Source organism: Hippopotamus amphibius, chromosome 9 (genome assembly GCF_030028045.1).
Source record: "Hippopotamus amphibius kiboko isolate mHipAmp2 chromosome 9, mHipAmp2.hap2, whole genome shotgun sequence".
NCBI lineage: Eukaryota > Metazoa > Chordata > Mammalia > Artiodactyla > Hippopotamidae > Hippopotamus > Hippopotamus amphibius.
The window spans coordinates 112,180,158-112,201,954 of NC_080194.1; the positions used below are offsets into that span (position 1 = coordinate 112,180,158).

The 21,797-nt window shown below is 40.8% G+C and overlaps 1 protein-coding gene across 3 annotated transcripts in view; it reads right to left on the minus strand.

The window, feature by feature from the left end:
- Positions 1–21,797, minus strand: part of NIPSNAP2 (nipsnap homolog 2) — a 29,232-nt gene continuing 7,435 nt past the window's right edge. The window contains exons 2-10 of one of the 3 annotated variants that reach the window (XM_057748753.1): positions 19,545–19,684; positions 19,417–19,462; positions 16,441–16,535; positions 16,036–16,106; positions 14,741–14,881; positions 13,859–13,890; positions 6,847–6,941; positions 2,681–2,764; positions 1–1,153 (exon numbers count right to left, since the gene is read on the minus strand). In XM_057748753.1, the coding sequence (XP_057604736.1) occupies positions 1,089–1,153; positions 2,681–2,764; positions 6,847–6,941; positions 13,859–13,890; positions 14,741–14,881; positions 16,036–16,106; positions 16,441–16,535; positions 19,417–19,462; positions 19,545–19,684 (769 nt within the window). In that variant the 3' untranslated portion in view covers positions 1–1,088. The remainder of the gene's footprint in view (positions 1,154–2,680; positions 2,765–6,846; positions 6,942–13,858; positions 13,891–14,740; positions 14,882–16,035; positions 16,107–16,440; positions 16,536–19,416; positions 19,463–19,544; positions 19,685–21,797) is intronic. The other 2 variants (XM_057748754.1, XM_057748755.1) reach the window with 2 other exon arrangements.

Consider the following 21,797-nt stretch of genomic DNA (forward strand, 5'->3'; position numbering starts at 1 on the left):
TATGTGAAAATTAAGAGGAATTTATTGACTTTTATATGTTCTTGGAGAAAACCATTCACATGTAAAAGCTTGACATTTGATATGAGTTATTCACACTTTAACAAATTCTGTGATATGGGGGTCAGACATAGTTTTTCATTTCAACAGGACTTACACATGATTACAGTCACAAAATTGGCACACTATATTAAAAAACTAAATCAGAGCTAGACAAAGTATGCAACTTTATGCCAATTTAAATCTCAACATGCACCACTCCTCATACATGATCTTGGAAGAATCTGCTGTGAGCTTACTAAAATATTAACCAGAGAATGTCTGAGGTCACAGATGATTGTTTACAAAATAAAACCTCTTTTCCTAGTGCTACTTGTTTTGTTATAGAAAAATATTACAAATAAAAATTAGTGCTATTCAAGGTGTTCATTTCAAAGTCACATATGATACACAGGTTCAAGCCATTTTTTCCTCTCGTATAAAGACATCACAATACACAATGTGGAGACTGAATTACTGATCAACTACTTCCAGCTCTGTAATGACACACTGTTTTTACTATGTTGACATTAGAAATGAGAGTGAAGTAAAACATTTGCAGGTATTGGGTACACATAACTTGTTCCTAGTCCGAGACTCAGAAAAAATGCTACAGAAACATGACAAAATTTATATTTCTTCCTGATACAAGAAATCTGTCTAAAAATCTGTAATTATAAAACAGATTTGCTTTTTATAAAGAAATGGCTAACTTTTTTTCCATGGTTAGATTCTTATTTGGAGATGATTCCAGTTTTAATTTGGGCCCTCTTTTCCTGGAGGGTGGGGAGAGGTGGCTTGGCATTATAAAGTATATTTGACAAATACAGGGATGTTTCAGAGGACTACAGAGCACTGTTACAATATCAGCCAAACTGTAATAGTTTACTTTCTTGTGATAATGTAAATTTTAAAGAAAAGAGGTCTCTTACAAGCTATATACAGCAGTTTACACTTCAGTGTTTCTTCTTTCACTTGATATACAGTTCAAATTAATTTATGACAAGTACTTGTCACATAAATTTATGTAGGCGCATCTAAATTCCGTAGCTTTACTGGAGGGGTGAGGTCTTCTGTGGGATCATGATTCTGGATTCCATTTCCTGAATAAGTGGGACTGAAAACAAGGATCAAGATTACTGGGCTTGTTCTTTTCTAAACAGATGGTAGTAAAATATACGTTAACAAATAGGTTGCGGAGAATATTCAGAAGACATGCTATGCTGCTTGAAATCAGAACAGAGTACTGGAATATTCAAGACTGATCTCAGGGGTAGAAATACAAGCTACTGACAGATCAGTTGACATCCCATAAGATATTATTAAAACATTCTGTTGGAAATGTGTTTCATTTGTAGGAAATTAGGAGACTCCATATTGTGAGAAAAATGATGTTTCTCAGAAGGTTCTCTGAACTGAATTAAAATTTATATAAAATCAAATAATTTGGCTGTATCTGTATAAAGGAAGAAATACACTGTACTTGTAAAACTGTCAGTGCTAAGTAAAACACATCTTTGGGAACTGATGGAAATGTAAGAATAAGCAGCAAAGCCACATACAATTATATGATTTTTTTTGAACTAAAAGACAATATGAGAGTGAGTCAAAAATTATCTGCACTCCAGTTACATTAAACCTTCTATAAATTCTACAGCCAGAGTGCGGATAATTATTGACTCACCCTCGTAGTTATTTTCCAGAACAAATTACCCTTTGATCTTCCTGGTAGGACATGGGCTTAAATGTACCTGACATGCAGCATGGGTGGTATTTATTACCTGCACTGGTATCACTGGGTGGTACTCAGCCTTGCTGTTTTCTTCTAAAAGTCAAGCAACTAGGATTTCATAGTATATATATGAGTATACATACATGTATGGGTGTACATGTATGTACACATGCAAACACACGTACATATGGAAAGTCTAAAGATCAATTTAAAAAAAATTTTAATTGCTATATTAAGTTGTAATGTTTTGGGGAATGGACAGTTTTTTTTAAGCTCTTTATTGGACTATAATTGCTTTACAGTCACCTACCAGTTTTTGAGGTACACCAAAGTGAATCAGCTGTACTTATACATATATCCCCATATCCCCTCCCTCCCACGACTCCCTCCCACCCTCCCTTGTCCTGGCCCTCTAAGGCATCACCCATCATCGAGTTGATCTCCTTTTGTTATACAGCAACTTCCCACTAGCTATCTATTTTACATTTGGTAGTGTATATATGTCTATGCTACTCTCTCACTTTGTCCCAGCCTCCCCTTCACCCCCCTCCCAACCCTGTGTCCTCAAGTCCAGAATGGACAATTTTGATGAGAAAGAAAAAGCTTAGAAAAAATTTATTTGTATAATAAATTTTCAGAGAATATAGAAATGTACAAGAAAGATAATGATGTAAAGATCTGAAAACTGTACCAAACATATATACTTGAAAGAATGAATATTTTCTATTGCAAAAATATCATGTAACTATCACAGAAAAATATGACTATTTCTCCATTCCCTCAGTCTTACAATTCACCATCCTAAAGCAACACACCATTTTTAAAAAAAAATACATATTAACTTCAGGGTGAAAGAACATTAAAATAGTGAGATGAAAAGAATGAAATGCTTTGTGCCTATTAAGAGATTACCTGTATAATACACCAGTTCTTCCCAGCCGTGTTTATGCCATGCTGCGTTCCGTATATCTTCCCTGGTCTGAAGATCCTTGTAAGCTTAAAAACAGCCACACAGAAGAATTAAGACTTAAACCAAACATGATGCCCTACATTCCACTAGTACAGTGGGAGACTGGTTCCAGGACCCGCTGTGAATATCTAAATCTGCATGTGCTCAAGTCCCATAGCCAGCCCTCTGCATCCATGGTTCTGCACCCTCGGATCCAACCACCCGTGGGTCATGCAGTACTGTGTGTATTTACTGAAAAAAAAATTGCATATAAGTGGACCCAAGCCGTTCAAACCTGTGCTGTTCAGAGGTCAACTGTATATCCATTAAGTGTTGATTCAGCTGCTCATCTTGTTTTCTCAAAAAGCCTACAGATCTTCCTCAACTTATGATGGGGTTACATCCCCATAAACCCATCATAAGCTGAAAATGTAAGTCAAAAATGCATTCAATACACCTAACTTACTGGAATACCCTAGCTTATTCCATAATGAAGCCTATTTCATAAATAAAGTGCTGAGTATCTCATGTATCTTACTGAGTGCTGCTCTAAAGGTGAAGACAGAAGAGGTGTGAGCATGTGGGCTGTTCAGCCTCGTGATCATGTAGCTGACTGGGAGCTGCGGCTGCCAGTGCCCCCCATCAGGAGAGGATGTACTGAAAGCCCAGGAAAAGAGCAAGATGCAAAATCTGAAGTACAGTTTCTACTGAATGTGGTCACTTTTTCATGGTTGGAAAATTAAAAATTGTAAGTTGAACCATCATAAGTCAGGGACCATCTGTATTTTGGGAATTTAGAACTAAGCTGGGGTAACTGTGAGCTTGTTATTCTGAGCAAAACTGTTAGGCCTTGTGGGAGACACAGAACAATCCGCCCTGAAAGCTCACAGTTGAGGGGATTCAAGATGTGCCTTTACAAACCAAGTGAACGTCCTCAATAACAGGTTAAATCCGTAAGCAGACACTGTCAGACTACAGACAAGCAATATTAGACTCAACTTTGCTCAGCATTTATAAAGCACTACAGTGACCTGGGTGAGACTGTGTTCCGGGCAGTGAAGAGCAGAGAGGCACCAGGGAGAACACGGCTGACCAGGGAGAGCTGCCTGGAAGCTGTGATTTGACCAAGTGGGTCTTCGAGATTGAGAAGGACATTTCATCGTCAAAATGCAAGAACGGGAGAGAAAGGCCCTCCAGATGCAGGGAAGAGCACAGGCCAAGGGTCAGCGTCCTTGGGGTATGATTCAGATGTCTCACCTGTGTGCTTTGGTTTCTGATTCCCAACCCGGGCAAGATCCTTCCAACCACTGACCAGGGAAATGCCTCCTAGGCATCTGGACACAGTGTCAGTTGAGACTAAAAGGTCACCCAGGCTCCCTCCTCAGTTCTAGTTTCTGATTTGGGGCTTCCTTCTCCCTGTGAGAAGACCTAACCTTGTAGGCCTAGCAGTTTGACCATGTAAAGACAAAATTTCCCTCCACTAGTAATGGAAGTGTAAATTTAATACAGAAAATTTTGAAGATGCTGAAAAATAGAAGGAAAAAAATCTTTTACCTCTCGCCACCCAGAGGAAAATAGTTAACATTCACGTGACAAGCAGCAGGGTGGTCACAGGGACAGGTGCACGCCTGGTGCACGTCATGGTGACCCTCCCTTGCAGGGAACACAGGTTGGAGAGGCCTGTGTGCTTTAAAAAATTTTCTTAATTAAAAAAAATTGGGGGGTGGTTAAAATATACATAAAATTTACTATTTTAACTATTTTTAAATGTGTAATTCAGTGGCATTAAGTGCATTCACGTTGCACCATTACCATTCATCTCTAAAACCTTATCCACTGAACAATATCTCCCCATTCCCCTCTTCTCCCAACCCCTGGTACCCTCTATTCTACATTCTGTTTCTATGAATTTGTACAAACCAAATTTTGTTCATCTGTTCATCTGTCAATGGACCCTTGGATTTGGGGGGGCTTTTAAAGATGGGAGGCACTGAGCCCATTCGGATACCGAGGGAAGGAGCACAGGGATGGGGCGGAGGGGGAGCCGTGGCTGCAGCAGCGAGGCCTTGGGAGGAGGGGGCGGGCTGGCATCACATGCAAGGGAGCCTGGCTCAGCTCAACAGCTGTGGGTTCGGGGTGCTTTATTCACCACCTGAGAGTCCCAGCTCTCTCGTTAGCGGTGTGTGGCTGTAAGGATTAAAGGGGACGGTGCATAAATAACCAGCACACTGGAGGCACGTGGTAAATGTTGGTTCTCTTTCTCTAAAAAAGATGGAAAAGTGAGGGTAAGTTTTGGGGGCAGATAATTGAGAATTCATCTCTGCACATCTCAATACTTTTTCCTATAAAGTAGGAAGTGGGCAGTGGACATCTGGGACATAGACTGCAGACAAAAAGGAAGGTGGAGAAGGGCACTGCCTCAGAACAGACATGTGCCTGACCTCTGCCTGTGCGCCAAAGCACAAGGATCCCCACCCAAGATCTCAGCTCCGCGCTCACTCACTACAGAGGCCGCCCTCAGGCCCCTCCAGGCTGAGGAAGGGGAGGGGTCTGTCTTTTCAGTTTATATCCTCTGGCCAGATCATACACTAAAAAATAATAATAAAAACGACTTCACTCCTATCTCAAACCCATAAAGGTTAAATTACAATTAGTGTAATCTCAAAAGGCAGGGATACAGAACACACTTTTTAAAGATCTCTTTGCAAATCTACTCCATTTGAAAACTCTGATGCTTTAGGAGGTCAAATCTCTGCTGGCTAGAAAACAGCCCCCAGGAACACCGGTGCCCCCGACATTCTGGGACCTAAGGGTTACTGGTGGCCTCTAATTATTTGGTGCGGGTTTCAATCTTTTAAATGCCAGGGAAGCCTAGGGTGTGCGGCTGAGGGGAGCAGCGGCTGGCAGGGGTCTGGAGCAGGGTCTCCCCACCAGACACTGAGGGTTTCAGGGAAAGGTTCCAGGAGCACAATGTGAAAATGACTTTTCTTGACTCAACTCACCCATTCAGACCCAGGTCCCTGGCACGTATCTTATCATTTAGCCTGTCAGCACTATTTGTAATTTCCTGAGCGCTTTTTATAATTTCCTGTGTCTCCATCACTGTTCCAGACCTGCCTTCCCATCTTTCTTTCCCCTGTCAGTCCACCTAGATCCTGAAGTCTAGCTCACATTCCACCTTTCACTGGTTTTCCCTCAATTCATAACTTTGTATCCTTTTATATCCCTATATACAGTCCTAAGGAGGAGAACCCCAACTGGAACTCCCCGAGTCACCCACTGAGCACGGCCTGGTGGCCTGTCACCCAGCTTTGCTTTCCCACTCAGCAGACCTGTCACCCTGTCTCTGAGCCTCCTGCTAACCCACCAGGCATGCAACCCTGCAGCACCTGATGGACCAAACAGGGCAAACCAACACCTCAGCGAATTAGTAAGGTTTGGCAAGAGGCATGCTTTTCATCTTTTTAACTTTAATCACCATTTACAAATGTGCCCAGAATGAACCAAGCTACCGCCGAGACCCGGTTCCCGTTCAGCAGGGAGACAGACACAAACAGCCATGACTGTGACCGCACACACAGTATTGGGCTCTGGGGGCTCAGGGGGACAGCGATGTGCCCTTGGGGATGAAGGGGAACATCTGAGTCAGGCCCTGAAAGACACCAAAGATGGTGCCAAACCAAAGTGGGAGGGGACGGAAAAGGTGAGAGAAGGGCCTCTGGGACAATGGAGTTGGACCTGAGGCAGGGGGTGGGTGCACATGCAGGGACCTCCTCTGCGTGGAAGGCGGGAATGTCCAGAGGGAGCGGGGGATGTCCAGAAAGGGGGGCTGGGACCACCCTGGGAAAAGCCCTCAGCAGCTCAATTCTCTCCCCTCACCTGGGGCTGCTGCCTCACCTCCCTCACCCCCACTCTCACTCGCCGGCTCACCGACGTGCCGCCCATCTGTGGACCCTTCACTACTGACCCCTTGTTCTGTAGCCCAGCACCTACGCTCCACCTGCGACATTTGCACCGGCTGCAGTGTTTAAGGTTCCTGACTTGAGATACAGTTTACTGCCTAGGACAACTTATTCAGTAATGAACTCTGAAACCCCAGGAACACAAAAATGAAGGGAAAAAAACATACCCCAAAGATGATGCACCATGTATAGCTGCCCAATCTGGGAGAAGAATCCTCCAACTGCTTCATTACCGTCCTGTCTGAAGCGAATTGCGCGAGCCCTATAAGAAGAAGAACACTCAGATATTGTATCAGGTGAGTTTCCTCCATCCTCAGCATGAGTTGTGCAGAACAAAGAATAATTTTTAAATTATCAAATGCACTTGAAAGTCATTTTAATGTAAGCAAGATGTAAATGTACCTTTCTGTAGCTACAACAGTCATTTTTGTGAAGTGGATGGTAATTCATAACTATTAAAATAAAAACAACATGGGACTTCCCTGATGGTCCAGTGGGTAGGACTCTGCGCTCCCAATGCAGCGGGCCTGGGTTTGATCCCTGGTCAGGGAACTAGATCCCGCACGCCACAGCTAAGAAGTCCACATGCCGCAACTAAGACCTGGCACAGCCAAAACAAACATTAAAAACACACACACAGACTTCCTAGGTGGTGCAGTGGTTAAGAATCCGCCTGCCAATGTAGGGGACACGGGTTCGAGCCCTGCTCTGGGAAGATTCCACATGCCACGGAGCAATTAACCCCATGCGCCACAACTATTGAGCCCGTGTGCCGCAACTACTGAAGCCCATGCGCCTAAAGCCCGTGCTCCACGATAAGAGAAACTGCTACAATGAGGAGCCCGTGCACCACAAGAAGAGTAGCCCCCACTGGCCCCAACTAGAGAAAGCCTGTGTGCAGCAATGAAGACCCAATGCTGCCAATAAATAAGTAAAATAAATAAATAAATTGAAACACACACACACAGCAACTGAGGATATGTGGTTGCACTGCTGATTCTTAACATAAAGTCTAAAAAACTAGCAAAGGACTTCCTAGGTGGCACAGTAGTTAAGAATCCGCCTGCCAATGCAGGGGACATGGCTTCGATCCCTGCTCCAGGAAGATCCCACGTGCTGTGAAGCAACTAAGCCGTTGAGCCACAACTATTGAGCCCATGTGCCGCAACTACTGAAGCCCTTGTGCCTAGAGCCCGTGCTCTGCAACAAGAGAAGCCACCGCAATGAGGAGCCCGCACACCACAATGAAGAGTAGCCCCCGCTCGCCGCAACTAGAGAAAGCCCATGTGTAGCAATGAAGACCCAACACAGCCAATAAACAGCTAACTTAAAAAAAATAAATAAAAAACTGGCAGAAGGTAGGACTCGTTAACTTAAAAAGAGCTGCTTTCCAAGAACACGCTGAGAGAAAGTGAGGGAATTCTGGATCCAAGAACCCCACGATGCCACAGGCACTGTATTCCAAGGGAGACAGGACCCTGCCTCGAGAATGGGGCTTAAAACAAAGATGAAGGAAGCACACCTACAAAGCAGCTGCATACAGTGAGCTCTAAGAAACCTGCAAGCTCCGTGAACTACGGGGCGTGGGGGGGGATTCTGCGACCCCTTGGACAGCATATGAAAGAACCATGGACATGAGCCTCCTGGCAATTCACTGTCATTACCATCACTGCCAACCCTGAAATTGCCTCTTTTTTTCCTCACTTACCTGAGCAAACCATTAGGACGAGTACCAAGTGCCATCACGTGTGGACCATGTGTGGAGGAAGGTGTGGATATATGTGTCCATGTGTATAACACGAAATTGTGATTAACCTGGTTAAAAACTGGCACTTGCCTTAAACTTTGCTTTTTAAGATTTCCTGAAAGGTATCAGCTCATTATTTTTAAAATATCTATGAGGGTCAGTCAAAAATTATCTGCACTCCTGTTATATTAAAACTTCTGTGGGCCGCAATGTCTTATCAGCGCTTCCTGTTCAAGGCTACTGTCTCCCTAGTCACTGCTGTGCAGGTGTGAACATGTTACATCAGTTCATTTGTAACTGCGGTGTGAGCAAAAATGGATGCCCCACTTGTGATCTGCACAAAAGAAGAGCAGTGTGCAGTGATTTCTTCTTGTGGTCTGAGGGCATACCTGGTGCCGTTATTTATTGAAGACTTTGTGCTTAATATGGAGAAAGTGTTTTGTCATGAAGAATTGTGCACAAATGGATAAAGAAATTCAAAGAAGGTCACACAAGTGTTAGCCATCAAGAAGGAGCAGGACGCCTGTCCACATCCACAGCTGATGACAACATTGAGTGTACACATGAAATGATTGTTTTCTGGGATTCTCAACACCAGTACTGGAAAATTACCAGGAAAAAGGTTCAACAATCAACAGTGATGATTACAGTGAGATGCTTATTGAAGAGCTGAAGCCTAAACTTCGGATTAAACACAGAGGACTGCTATCCAAGGGTGTCGTGCTCCTGCACGGCAACGCACGTCCACATACTTCAGCCCACACTGTCGACTCTCTACAAAAACTTCAATTTGAGGTGTTAAAGCACCTTCCCTATAGTCCTGATCTTGCTCCATCAGACTTTCACCAGTTTGGTCCCCTGAAAGCAGCCCTACGAGGATGAAGATTCACTTCTGATGAAGAAGTGAAGACAGTGGTGCATTCGTGGCTCACAGCTCAGCCTAAAACATTTTTTAATGAGGGAATACAAAAGCTTGTTGACAGATGGACAAAGTGTATTGAAAAACAAGGAGATTATGTCAAAAAATGATGTATTTGTCTTTTCTAACAGTTAATCAAAATAAATTCTACAGCCAGAGTGCGGATAATTTTTTACTCACCCTTGCATTTATTTATTTGGCCGCATCAGGTCTTAGTTTTGGCTTCTCTCTAGTTGTGGCATGCAGGCTCTAGAGCACTTGGGCTTAGTTGCCCTGAGGCATGTGGGATCTAGTTCAATGACCAGGGGGAGAACCTTCATCTCCTGCATTGGAAAGTGGATTCTTAACCACTGGACCACCAGGGAAGTCCTGGTATTCGCTCTTTAAACACCTTTCATGTTTGTACCAGTGCTTTATTTTTATATTTAGTGAACTTGAAATCCTAAATGTGTTTTTAAAATGTATGTTTTTCCTATAGCAGTTTTCTAGAATCAAAGTTAAGAATGAAGGAAGCAGTGTCAAGTGATGTAGGGAGGTCAGTCACAGGTAGAGTCTCCCAAGAGACTCCACACCCCAGTTACCCAGTGAATTTATATCAACGCTGTCCAGGCTTGGCCTGATGTCTCAGTCATCCCAGAGTGGACGGGACTTGAGAAGATGGATTCATTCTAATTCATTTAGAAGTGGACAGGACTTGAGACGATGGATTCATTCTAATTCATTTAGAAGTGGACAGGACTTGAGAAGATGGATTCATTCTAATTCATTTAAAAGAGCTGGAGGCTACGAACAAGGATTCAGTCCACTAATACCTACAGTGAGAGACAAGATACTTGAGTTGGCTTGACCAGTGCACTTTTTTTAAAAAATAAATTTATTTATTTATTGGCTGTGTTGGGTCTTCGTTGCTGCGCATGGGCTTTCTCTAGTTGCAGCAAGTGGGGGCTACTCTTCGTTGCAGTGCTTGGGCTTCTCATTGCAGTGGCTTCTCATTGCGGTGGCTTCTCTTGTTGTGGAGCATGGGCTCTAGACACGTGGGCTTCAGTAATTGTGGCACACAGGCTCAGTAATTATGGCTTGCGGGTTCTAGAGCTCAGGCTCAGTAGCTGTGGCGCACGGACTCAGTTGCTCCACGTCATATGGGATCTTCCTGGCCCAGGGATTGAACCTGTGTCCCTTGAATTGGCAGGCAGATTCTTAACCACTGTGTCACCAAGGAAGTCCCTGCATTCTCTTCTTAGAGGCAAGCATCACAGCAACTGAATTAGAACATCTCAAAGGGAGGTGTGGAATCAGAGCAAGGGCAGCCTGCGGTGGGAGTGAGGAAGCCAGTCTCCTCAAGGTCACTTTGTACATCTTGGCTTTCATTCAGCACGTGCTCAACTCCACGAAGGTGACCCACACTTTCAGTTTCTTTAGGGGTGAAGGATGGATCTCTTGCTATTGCCCTCATGGGTTACCTCCAAGTGATATTAATTTCTTTAACCTTACGTGTAGTGTTAAGTGATCATAATCATCACAAAAATTACAAATCTGATTCGTAAATTATTGAAATTAAGCAAATCACTTTAATGTTCATTCTAACCCAAAGGGGGAAAAACCCTCAGTTTCATTGATAGTGATAAATATTCAGGATTGTTCACTTCATTCTGAATTTTTCTTATTCGCTTTCTCAGAAGGCAAAGAAAACATACTTGCCTTAGCCTGGAAATAATCAGAAGCATGTACTGAAGAGAAGGTCACCATCTTAAATAGTTACCTATGTGCCAAAATATAAATTGAATGCTGAACTGGCTTCATAAATAGTTTTTAAAATAACTGAAGAATAACCTCAGTACTTCCTTGTGGATTCCACGGTGGGCAAGTCTCAATGAGTAACATGGAGACACTGAACTGAGTGATCCTATTCTGTGAGCAGAACAGTTAATTACTATACTTATAGAATCCCTTCCCCCAATTCCTTAATAAAATGTGTGTACAATAATAATATACAATCAAGTATGTATTTCTTAGTTTTCAAACGAAAAGGAATTCTACCTTGCATTATTTAGCCTTTGATGACCTAAGAAGAAAAGATTCATTAGAAAAAAAGATCCCAGAACTATATTTTGGAGGTAGAAGAGATCTTAGAAATTGTCTAGCCAAAGCAAGAAATTTCATAACCAAAAAAAAGGGAACATATATACATTGAAAGTAAGTAAAAAGTCACTGTTCTCCTTTTCCAAAGTGGCTACACCATTTTACATTCTCACCAATGTATAAAGGTACCAATTCATTGACAACCTCATCAACACGTTATTCTGTCTTTTTAATTACAGCCATCCTAGTGGGTATGAAGTACTATCTCACTGTGGTTTTACTTTGCATTGCCATAATGACTAAGGATGTTGAGCAACTTTTCATGTCCTTTTTAGGCATTCACAGAGCTCCTCTGAGGAAATGTCTATTCAAATTCTTTGCCCATTAATTTTGTTTTTCAAATTTATTTTATGATTTTATTTTTTATTGTGGTAAACAGCACCTAATATTAAATTTACCTCAACCATTTTCAAGTGTATAGGCCGGCAGGGCCAAGTCTATTCACAGTATTGTGCAACAGATCTGCAGAACATTCTCTTCTTGCAAAAATGAAACTATTCCCGCTAAACACCAACTCCCCTCCACCCAGCCCCTGGCAACCACCTTTTCATTTTCTGTTTCTAGGGTTTTGACTATTTTAGAAACTTTGTATTAGTGGAATCATACAGTATTTGTCCTTTTGTGACTGGCTTATTTTGCTTAGCATAATGTTCTCAAGGTTTGCCCTGCATGTGGCAGGATTTTCTTCTGTTTAAAGGCTGCATGATGTTCCATTACACGCATAGGCCACATTTTTATCCATTCATCTGCTGATGGATATTTGGGTTGCTTCCACCTCTTACCTACTGTGAATAATGCTGTGAGGAACATGGGTGTGCAAATCTCTTTGAGGTGCTGCTTTTGAATTCTTTTGAATATATACCCAGAAGTAGGGTTGCTCGGTCAGATAGTAATGCTATTTTTAACCTTTTGAAGAACCTCTGTGCTGTTTTCTATGATGACTGCCCCATTTTACATTCCTACCTGCAGTACACAAGGGTTCCAATTTCTCTGTATCTTTGCCAACACCGGTTATTTTCTGTGAGATGGACGGCATATAACTGTGGTTTTGATTTGCATTTCTCTTATGATTAGTGATGCTGACCATCTTTTCATATGCTTGTTGGCTATTTGTATATCTTTGGAGAACTGTCTATTCAAGTCCTTTGCCTATTTTTTAAGTGGGTCATTTATCTTATTATTGAGTTGTATGATTTCTTTATACATTCAGGATACAAGTCCTTTATCAGATACGTGATTTGCAAAATTTTCTCCCAGTCTGTGACCTGTCTTTTAATTTTTAAAACTGTATCCTTTGAATTACAAAAGCTTTTAATTTTGATGAATTATAATTTATCTTTTTTTTTTTCTTTTCTGGATTGTGATTTTGGTGTTTATCTAAGAACTCTTTGCCTAACCCTAGGTCACAAAGGGTTTCTCTTATGTTTTCTTCTGAAAGTGTTGTATGTTAGCTCTTATATATAGGTCTATGATTCATTTTTGGTTAATTTTTACGTATAGTGTGAGGCAGAGGTCTAAATTTGTCTTTTTGCAAGGATATATAGTTGTCTCAGGACCCTTTGATGAAAAGACTATCTGTCCCCACTGAATTGCCTTGGTACATTTGCCAAAAACCAATTGCTCACATATGTGAGAATTTATTTCGTCTTTCAATTCTATTCCATTGATCTATATGCCTGTCCTTATGCCAGTACCAAACTGTCTCGATGACTCTAGCTTTGCATTCAGTTTTGAAACTGAGAACTCTGAGTCCTCCAACTTTGTTCCTTTTTCAAGATTGTTTTAGCTATTTTGCACCCTTTGCATTTCTAAAGCCTGATGGGATTCTGATTGGGATTCTGTTGAATCTATAGATCAGTTTGAAGAAAAATTGGTATTTTGCTAATTAAACTAAGAAGAAGAAAAAAAGCAATCATATCACTGTGGTGCTCTGTTTATGTGACAAAAGCAACATTTCAGAAAAGACAATATCCAAGAAGAATATGATATAACCTCATGTAACACTGGCGTTTTGTTTAAAAAAAAAAGTCCTTATCTCTTGGAGATACATGCTAAAATATTTATAGATGAAATGGTATGTTGTCTGGTATTTACTTCCAAATACTCTGGGTTGGGGATTTAGACCTAAGCAAGACTGGCTGTGTGTTAATAATTACTGAAGCTAAGTAATGGGTAAGGAAGGGGGACTCGTGGTATCATTCTCTCTAGTTTTGTAGATGTTTGAAAATTTTCATAATACAAATATGTCAAACAAAACAACAATCTGGTATCAAATCATGGCACTAACCCCAGGTTTTATTTCTAGAAGTAACACTATGGCCTAAAAGAATCTGTTTATAAGACTTACAAACTCATCATGTGGTCACATACTCACCAGTAATTGCCCCATTCAATCATAGTTCCTGGCTGCAAAGAGATTTGGATTTGGTTAGTTCTTCTGTGAAGAAATATGGAAATAACATTATGAAAAAATCAAATGACAAGACTAACTTAAAAATTAACTTTCAATAATGTGACATCTAACAGATAAAAACTGTAACAAAATAATATTATTCACCGTGTTCATACCTATCCCACAGTGGGAGTAATATTGTATGGCTTCATCTGAGAAGACAACATACAAAGTGGGAGTTAATTAAGTCATCCAATTATCGTTATGAAAACCATAGTTAGGCCCATCATGATTAAATTGTTGGTACCTATTCAGACTTTATTGTGAAATTTTTAAATAATTCAATTTAAGTAAACCTAACAAGGACATCACTTGATTTGTTTCCAGTATAATACTGAGTATTAGACCACAGAGATCTTACTGATATGTTATCACTTTAACTATGTTGCCATCTGGGCCTTTCTTTTTAGTCCTCATGTAGTAGGGAAATATCTAGAAAGTCATACAAATATTATTCCCCTTTCCTCTTACAGTGCTGTATAATGTATTCAATAGTCACACACTTACTAGTTGCTCTAGTTTAATGACAACAGATGCTATATAATGTACCTCGTCCTGCATTTTAGGTCTTTCCTCTTATGTATAAAGCTATAAAAAACAAATGAGCTTAACAAAGAGAAAGAATGAAAAAGAAAGAAGATTTAAAAAAAGGAAACGAGAGGAGAAGAACTGGACGGGGAGAAAACGAGCCAAACACACATCACAGAACATTCGCTCAGCGTCTGCTGTCCATTCAGCCTCAGGGGTGCACATCCTTCTGCACAGAAGCACAAGGGGACAGTTAACTCCTATTTCAGCGCTTACTCGGAGTTGATAAGATCTGAGTTCATATATATTCGGTCCTGACCGTGGGACAGGCTCGTTCCAGAAACTAAACTCCAACAGCAGTTGATTCTTCCTCGAGAGAAGCATGTTGCTTCTTGCCTTACGGAATTCTGCAAATTCCTTTGAGTGAACAAAGATGCTCGTGAAATCTCCTAATATTTATATGTCAACCCACTTTAGCAACATTTATGTTCGTCCTATAATAGAATATTATAAATAGGGTCCAGTTGGCCTGAGACAGTCCCAGTGCACATCTTGTTGAACCAGCATAATGACTACTAGTATTCCCTTTCACTCTCAAAAGGGTCCAAGTTTAGATATCAAACTACAGTCATCCTAATTATTCAAATGACAAAGTAAACAAATTTAATTTCCTATGTTTTTAGGTTCTTCTAATAGCATTTGACAGCATATTAAGACAGGTGACCATGGACACCTCAAAACATCAGATAATTCCAAAGCCATTTATATTGGTAATTCCCTGGTGGTCCAGTTGTTAGGACTCTGTATTTTCACTGCCAAGGGTGTGGTTTCAATCCCTGATCAGAGAACTAAGATCTCACAAACCTCACAGTGTGGCGGGGAAAAGAAAAAAAAGGAAAAAAAAAAAAGAAAAAAAAAACCCATTTATATATGGATGGGGAATCTACAGAAAAGATTTCATTTCCTAATAATGTATGACTGGTAGAATTTTCTCCATTAACATACACCTGTCAGTGAAGGGAAGGGGAGGACAGCAAAGTCAGCCCAAGGTGAAGAATATGTGGCTGTCAGTTCCTGAAGCAGATGTGTGTTAGGTAACCCAGGCTGACTTACTGGTTTCAAAGTTTCACCTTATCAGTTTCAAAGTACAACTGACTTTTACAATAAGAACTGTTATTTTAATAGTATTACAACTGGTTAGTCTATGTTTAAATACAACCTCAAGAGTCCAAATAATAGAGATTTCCCTGGTGGGGCAGTGGTTAAGACTCTGCACTCCCAATGCAGGGGGCCCGGGTTCGATCCCTGGTCGGGGAACTAGATTCCATATGCATGCTGCAACTAAGAGTTCACATGCCACAACTAAGGAGCCCATGTGCCACAACTAATGAGCCTGCCTACCACAACTAAGACCTGGCACAAGCAAATTTAAAAAAAAAAAAAAGAGTCTAAATAATAAAATTTTTATTACAGAAAACTAACAGTTTACTAATAAAAACTGATGACAGAAAAGTGTCATTTAATTCTGTAGTAACATCTATTATATCATTAGTCTTTTTCAAAATCATTACCTGATTTTCTCTGAGTTTACTCATAACCTCTGTGAGGGCTGGATAGCCGCCTTCATACCTCCAGAGGTGAACTGAAATATATATTAAAAGATAACATACATTTAGAGTCTCATGATACTCTTATCTTGAAAATATTCCAGATACGCATGGTGTTAACACAGTACAAAACTGTAATGTGTGTTGGCTTGAGTTATACCATAAAGTTTCAATAATAGATTCAAACACGAAAAACGATCAAAAGGGAGTTTTTGCAGAGATTTACTGGAGAAACTTCTTTAACCATAAAATTAGACTGAGACTTGGAAAACTTGATTATAAAAACAAGCATTAAGTTAAAAATCATTTAAGTAATGACAGTAAAGGCTTAAGGAACAAGTGTTTATTCCAAAGACTTCTGCTTCCTACCAGCTTGATCCTGCTCGCCATACCACGTGTTCCAAGTTCCCACCAAAGTACAAGGGTAATGTTTATCTTCATGAATCTTTGGCAACACCTCTTGACTTAAAGAGAAGAAAGAGCAACACCAATTAAACAACCAACAAAATTACACCAGATGGACAACACATGATCAGTAATAGGAAAAGGTCATCTACTCTATGTTCTGATAGCAGAATATATTTCTGATAAAAAGACGTGCAGAATTATCCTTTTAGCTGAATTCTGTTGTACTCTAATGTTCCACTTATCAGAAGCTTAGGTGACTGATACGCCAGCTATATAGAACAGTGGTAAGTAATACAAGTATATGGATAAAAACGATAAAGAGGAGACAAAGGTCCAAAAATTCCAGAAACTATGAGTCTATTATTTGCTGTTTCAGAAAAATTTTAAAAAGTATATACTTAGGAATGGTCATGTGTATAAAAGCTAACTTCTGCTGGTTCCAAAGATAGGAAAGATGAGAGGAATGGGAACAGCAGAAAAAGAACGTGGGAGAAGAAAGCAAGGGAAGAAAGTAATGTTGAGGATGGAGAAGACAGAAGTGGCCCAGGAGGCAGAGGAAGCAGGGCAGAGGACGAGTGGGCTTTAGGGAAGAAGATGGAGCCGCAACACAACACAGTCTGGAAGCAACCCCAACCCCAGTAATCCCAAAGGGCATCAAAGCGGCAAGGGAATCCAAATGAAAGAGACAACATGAAGCATAAATTAGTTTCTACTCAATTCAACCGGCTGAGGGGACTGGAAAGGTATTGCGTAATCCCACACCGCACACGCCACCCAGTTTGTTGCTGCAGATCGTGCACGGTCACAGCACTGTGTAAACTTAACGGAGGTATCAGAGCTGGCTCCACGGAAACCTCCTTACAGTACAGGTTCTAATGGACAGGGAAAGGCAAAGGGAAGAGGCATAACTGCATCAGACCAAGAGAAAAGCTAAAACCTGCACATTTTTTGAATAAAAAATTCTGATGAAAAAGTACAATACAGATCCAACAATGGATGCAAAAAGATATCAAGGGTTAGCAATGGAACCTGTTCACATTATTTGCTGACATCAAGTGATATTAAGCTAGTGATCACTACCTGATGTTGGGGCATCAGGACTGGGTGGCTATGACTAGTTAACAGAGAAAAGCTCTGAATGGTCTTATGTCAAATGTCTTTTTGACCCAGTACAATGACCAAATCACATATATTTTTTGAAGGGTAGCCTTTACTTTTATTTTTTAATTTTTTAATAACTTTTATTGAGATATAATTGACATACAATAAACTGCATGTGCCTTTACTTTTAAAATGAAGATCAGATATTGAATTTATCTGATGTATGACCCATGAATGTTCAGAAAAAACATGGGATTGATGGAAATCGGGGATGAGGAAAGATGGATTATGTTAGCAAAATGGAAATGGGTTTTCTTTTTGCCACATGACATGAGCAGGAAGTAAACAACCCAGCACTGGAGCTAGTGTGGCAGATGGAAGCCTGCACAGATGACCCAGGGGGCTGTACAGCAGGTAGTACTTGTACCCAGAACTTGATGGGTTGGGAAGAACCTCATTACTTGGGCCCCTAAAAACCAGGTAGGCACTCAGTCTTTATGTACTGGAAACAGGGAGCTGCTGAAAGTTTCAGAGAAAAGAAAAACAAACATGATGAATGAGAAAACAGAACTCAAGCAGATCAATTTGACAAACTTTTGGGTAATAGACTGCAGGATGGGGTAAAGGTACAGGTGCAGCTTCAAGCCCAGGAAAGTAGTCACAAAGGGCTACTTGGAAATGGGCCTCAACAGGCCTGGAGAGGGAAACAAACAAAGAGAAGCAAAATACACGTCAAATGAAGCATGCATAGCCCTGAGTGACTGACTAATCACATAAAACTAAGGAAAGAGTCAAATAAAACCATGGTGAGAGTCACACACGGGGAACCTGGAAGAGCAGGGTGATTCTACACGTTGAGTTTGAAGTGAGAACATGACTAGATGGCCAGGAATCTGAGACAGGAAAGGAAGTGAAACAAACAGGACAGGAAAGGTAACCCAGAGAAACATCAGCATACAGAAAAATTTCATTTTATGAGGTGAGATTTAGAAAAAAGCATTTGCTTTGTTTTTAGGGCATTTTTAAAATAAAGAGGACTCTGCTGAGGTGAACGAGAAACTCAACACTAATGTTACATTTCACGAACCACCTCCAAAAATAAAACAACAAAAGATTTTTTGGTTCTGAAAGTTACGTGGATTCTGGTAACAAAATCATTTGCTTTCCCATGAAAGCAGCAGATATGAAAGGTTAAAAACAAAGCTTTAAATTATATTTGTGGACAACTGATCATTAAAATGCGATTTCTATTAACCTAAGAACTAATGCACTTAATTCTCTTTGGCCTTAAAGTTTCCATATTCTATAAGAACACATGGCTTTCATGTCATATCAGAATCTGCTGAAGGGACTCGAATCCTGGTGGATGGAAGACTTGCGAAGAAATGGCAGCTCTACTGAAATCTATATAGGGCTCTCACATGGCAGTGTTACTTAGGAGCAAAACTGGAAACAGTGGAGGTCCCAGGAATGTGAATTCTAACATAACACTCAGAACTGTCCAGAGATGGAGTGTAGGAATGTATTTAAGCGAAGCGTCAGGAAGGGCTGTAGAAAGGACTCAGGCACTGGATTAAGTAGCTGGGCTAGACCGCCTTGCAAGGTTCCTTCCAAGCTGAACAGTCTAGTGACAGCCTATGTGAGGACTTAACTGAATGAGCACTTAAAATCAAAACACCCTTGGTAACCCCACACAGAGCTCAACTTAAAAGCCTTTCAATATTCAGCTTTAAGAAGAGGTGTGAAAGTCCTCGCTCTGCTAGCAAGGGTTAGCGTAACCAACAAATATTAAAATCATTATTTTTCCCCAAGTAAAGGATAGTTTGGTATACACACCAAATTTTGTTGTATGCTTCTAGGCATTCCGGTTTAACATTGTGAACTGAAACAAAAGAAAATTCAACGATAAACTTATGAACAAAGGGAAAAAAGTCAACTATGAAGATAGCAAACCTATGACTCACACTGTAATTTGTACAGACTGCTTGTTTCCTTTTTGGCTAGGAGATTAGAGTGAGCATCTTTCCTTGGATCAACTTTCCGGACAAATAAGGATTTTAACCAGCTGTCCTCTCGAGGTCTGTTATTGGAAGACGCCAATTTCCTATGGAATAACAAATGCAAAAATTTGAGTTTAATCAGAGGTTCAAAGATTTCAGGGTCTTCAGGTTGTGTCACGTAGTGCATCATTTTCAGACACTCATCAGTCTGTTCAGCAAACGCCTTGAACACACATTCTAGGCACTGTTCTAGAACCCGGGATATCACATGTCCACTTTCCATGCCAACAGCGTGCACTCGGAACACAGGAGCACAATGAGAGAGAAGCGCTGTGAGGAGAGTTCTCACATGCACCACTGCAAGTTCCGCCATGTGTTCTTCCCTCCTCCAAGGAAATTTTCAACACAGAAAAAACATACATGGAAACCTAGGATAGTCAAATTCACAGGGAAAGAAAGCAGAATGGTGGTTGCCAGGAGCGGAGGGGAGCAGAGAATGGGGGGCTACTATTTAATGGGTACAGAGTTTCAGCTGGGGAAGATGAAAAGGTTCTAGAGGTGGATGGTGGTGATGGTTGTACAACAATGTGAATGTACTTAACGCCATTGAATTGTACACTTAAAAATGGCAAATTTTATATTATATGTGCTTTACCACAATAAAAAAATGTAAAAAGAAATATACTGAGAAAGTGAAAGGAATTCTTTCCTTAAAAACATTATTTTACCCCCAAACTAAATTAACCTTAGAATCAAGATTTTTAACTGAAAAAACCTAATACAGACTTCATTAACGTATAAATAATTTGCTTGTTTTCATCTTATAACTAAATTCTTACTATGCACACTGTCAGAAAGTGAGGATCGATTTGACTTAAGTAACAAACTACACTTCACCTGTGAAATTTTAAGTGCATGTCTAACTCACGAGTGGGATCACAAATTTGTGTGACCTCCCTAGAGGGTAGTGTGGCATTATCTACAGCAAAATTAAAACTGTCTTGGCCTTTCGGCCTAAGAGTTGCACTTGTAGTATGTCCTATGGGCAGCTATATTTAGACAAGCGCACACAGCTGAATGTGTGTGAGCATTCCTTACCGCTTTGCTTCCAGGTTGTTCCTGGTACAGGCCATGTGGAACCCATTAATGGAGACTGGTCAAATAAATCAAGGCAGATCCAAAGTCAGAACAGAGTGCAATCAGTACGAAGAATGAGGTAGATCTGCACACACTGGTATGCTGGTATCTCTGAGATGAGTTACACGGAAAAGCAGGCCCAGAACAGTATCATAAATACACACACAAAGTGAACTGCTAACAGTGAGGACAGCTGGGGACTGTGACTGGGCTTGGAGTGGGAGGAGAGTTTTCCTTTTCGTTGTATAACCTTCTGACTCTCGAAGAGTTTCCCATATACATATATTATTTTTATACTTAAAATTAGCTAAAATATCTAAAAGTGCATGTTTAGAAACTCCTTTATGGGTAAGGTATATAGGTGTACATAACCTGAGCACAAGATTTTAAAAATTAGAGCCTGGTTGAGACTCATCCTCTTCCTAACTTCACACAACCACAATCAAATGACAAACCGCGTCCCTCCACCTTCCCCACTTTAGTTCACGCACAGTAAAATGACTCTTTTTTGGACATACTGTTCTATGAGTTTTGACAAATGTGTAAAGCCATGGAACCACCACCATAGGAGGACAATTCCTTCGCTCCCTAAAATGCCTCCTTTTGTAATCAACCCTTCGCCCAACTCCTAGCAACCACTGACAGTGTGCCTTCTGCAGAATGTCTCATATATGGAATCACACAGAATGTAGCCGTTTGCGTCTGCCCATCCTTTCTGCATGACCGCTTTCATGCTGATGACCACTGTCTCTGGCAGGGCTATCACGGCATACTCTTTATTGTTTTGATCTTTAATTCATGTACACATAAATGATCTTTTCTGCCCTTTGCTAGATCATGCCAACAGCAGTAACCTGCTGGGATTCCAAATGGCCAATATAAATGATCAGATCTTATCCAGTGTTTCAAAACAAGGTCGGGATACTGACAGGCCAGCGTGAGCCTTTTCTGGGGGATCTCTTGGAAACACTCGATGTTTTCCTACAGACCACTTTCAGTCTGCTTAGCAGGCCTGCTTAAGAACGCAGACACCACAAAGCACATAGAGGTGGAAAAGAGACCGTGACCCCAGGTGTTAAG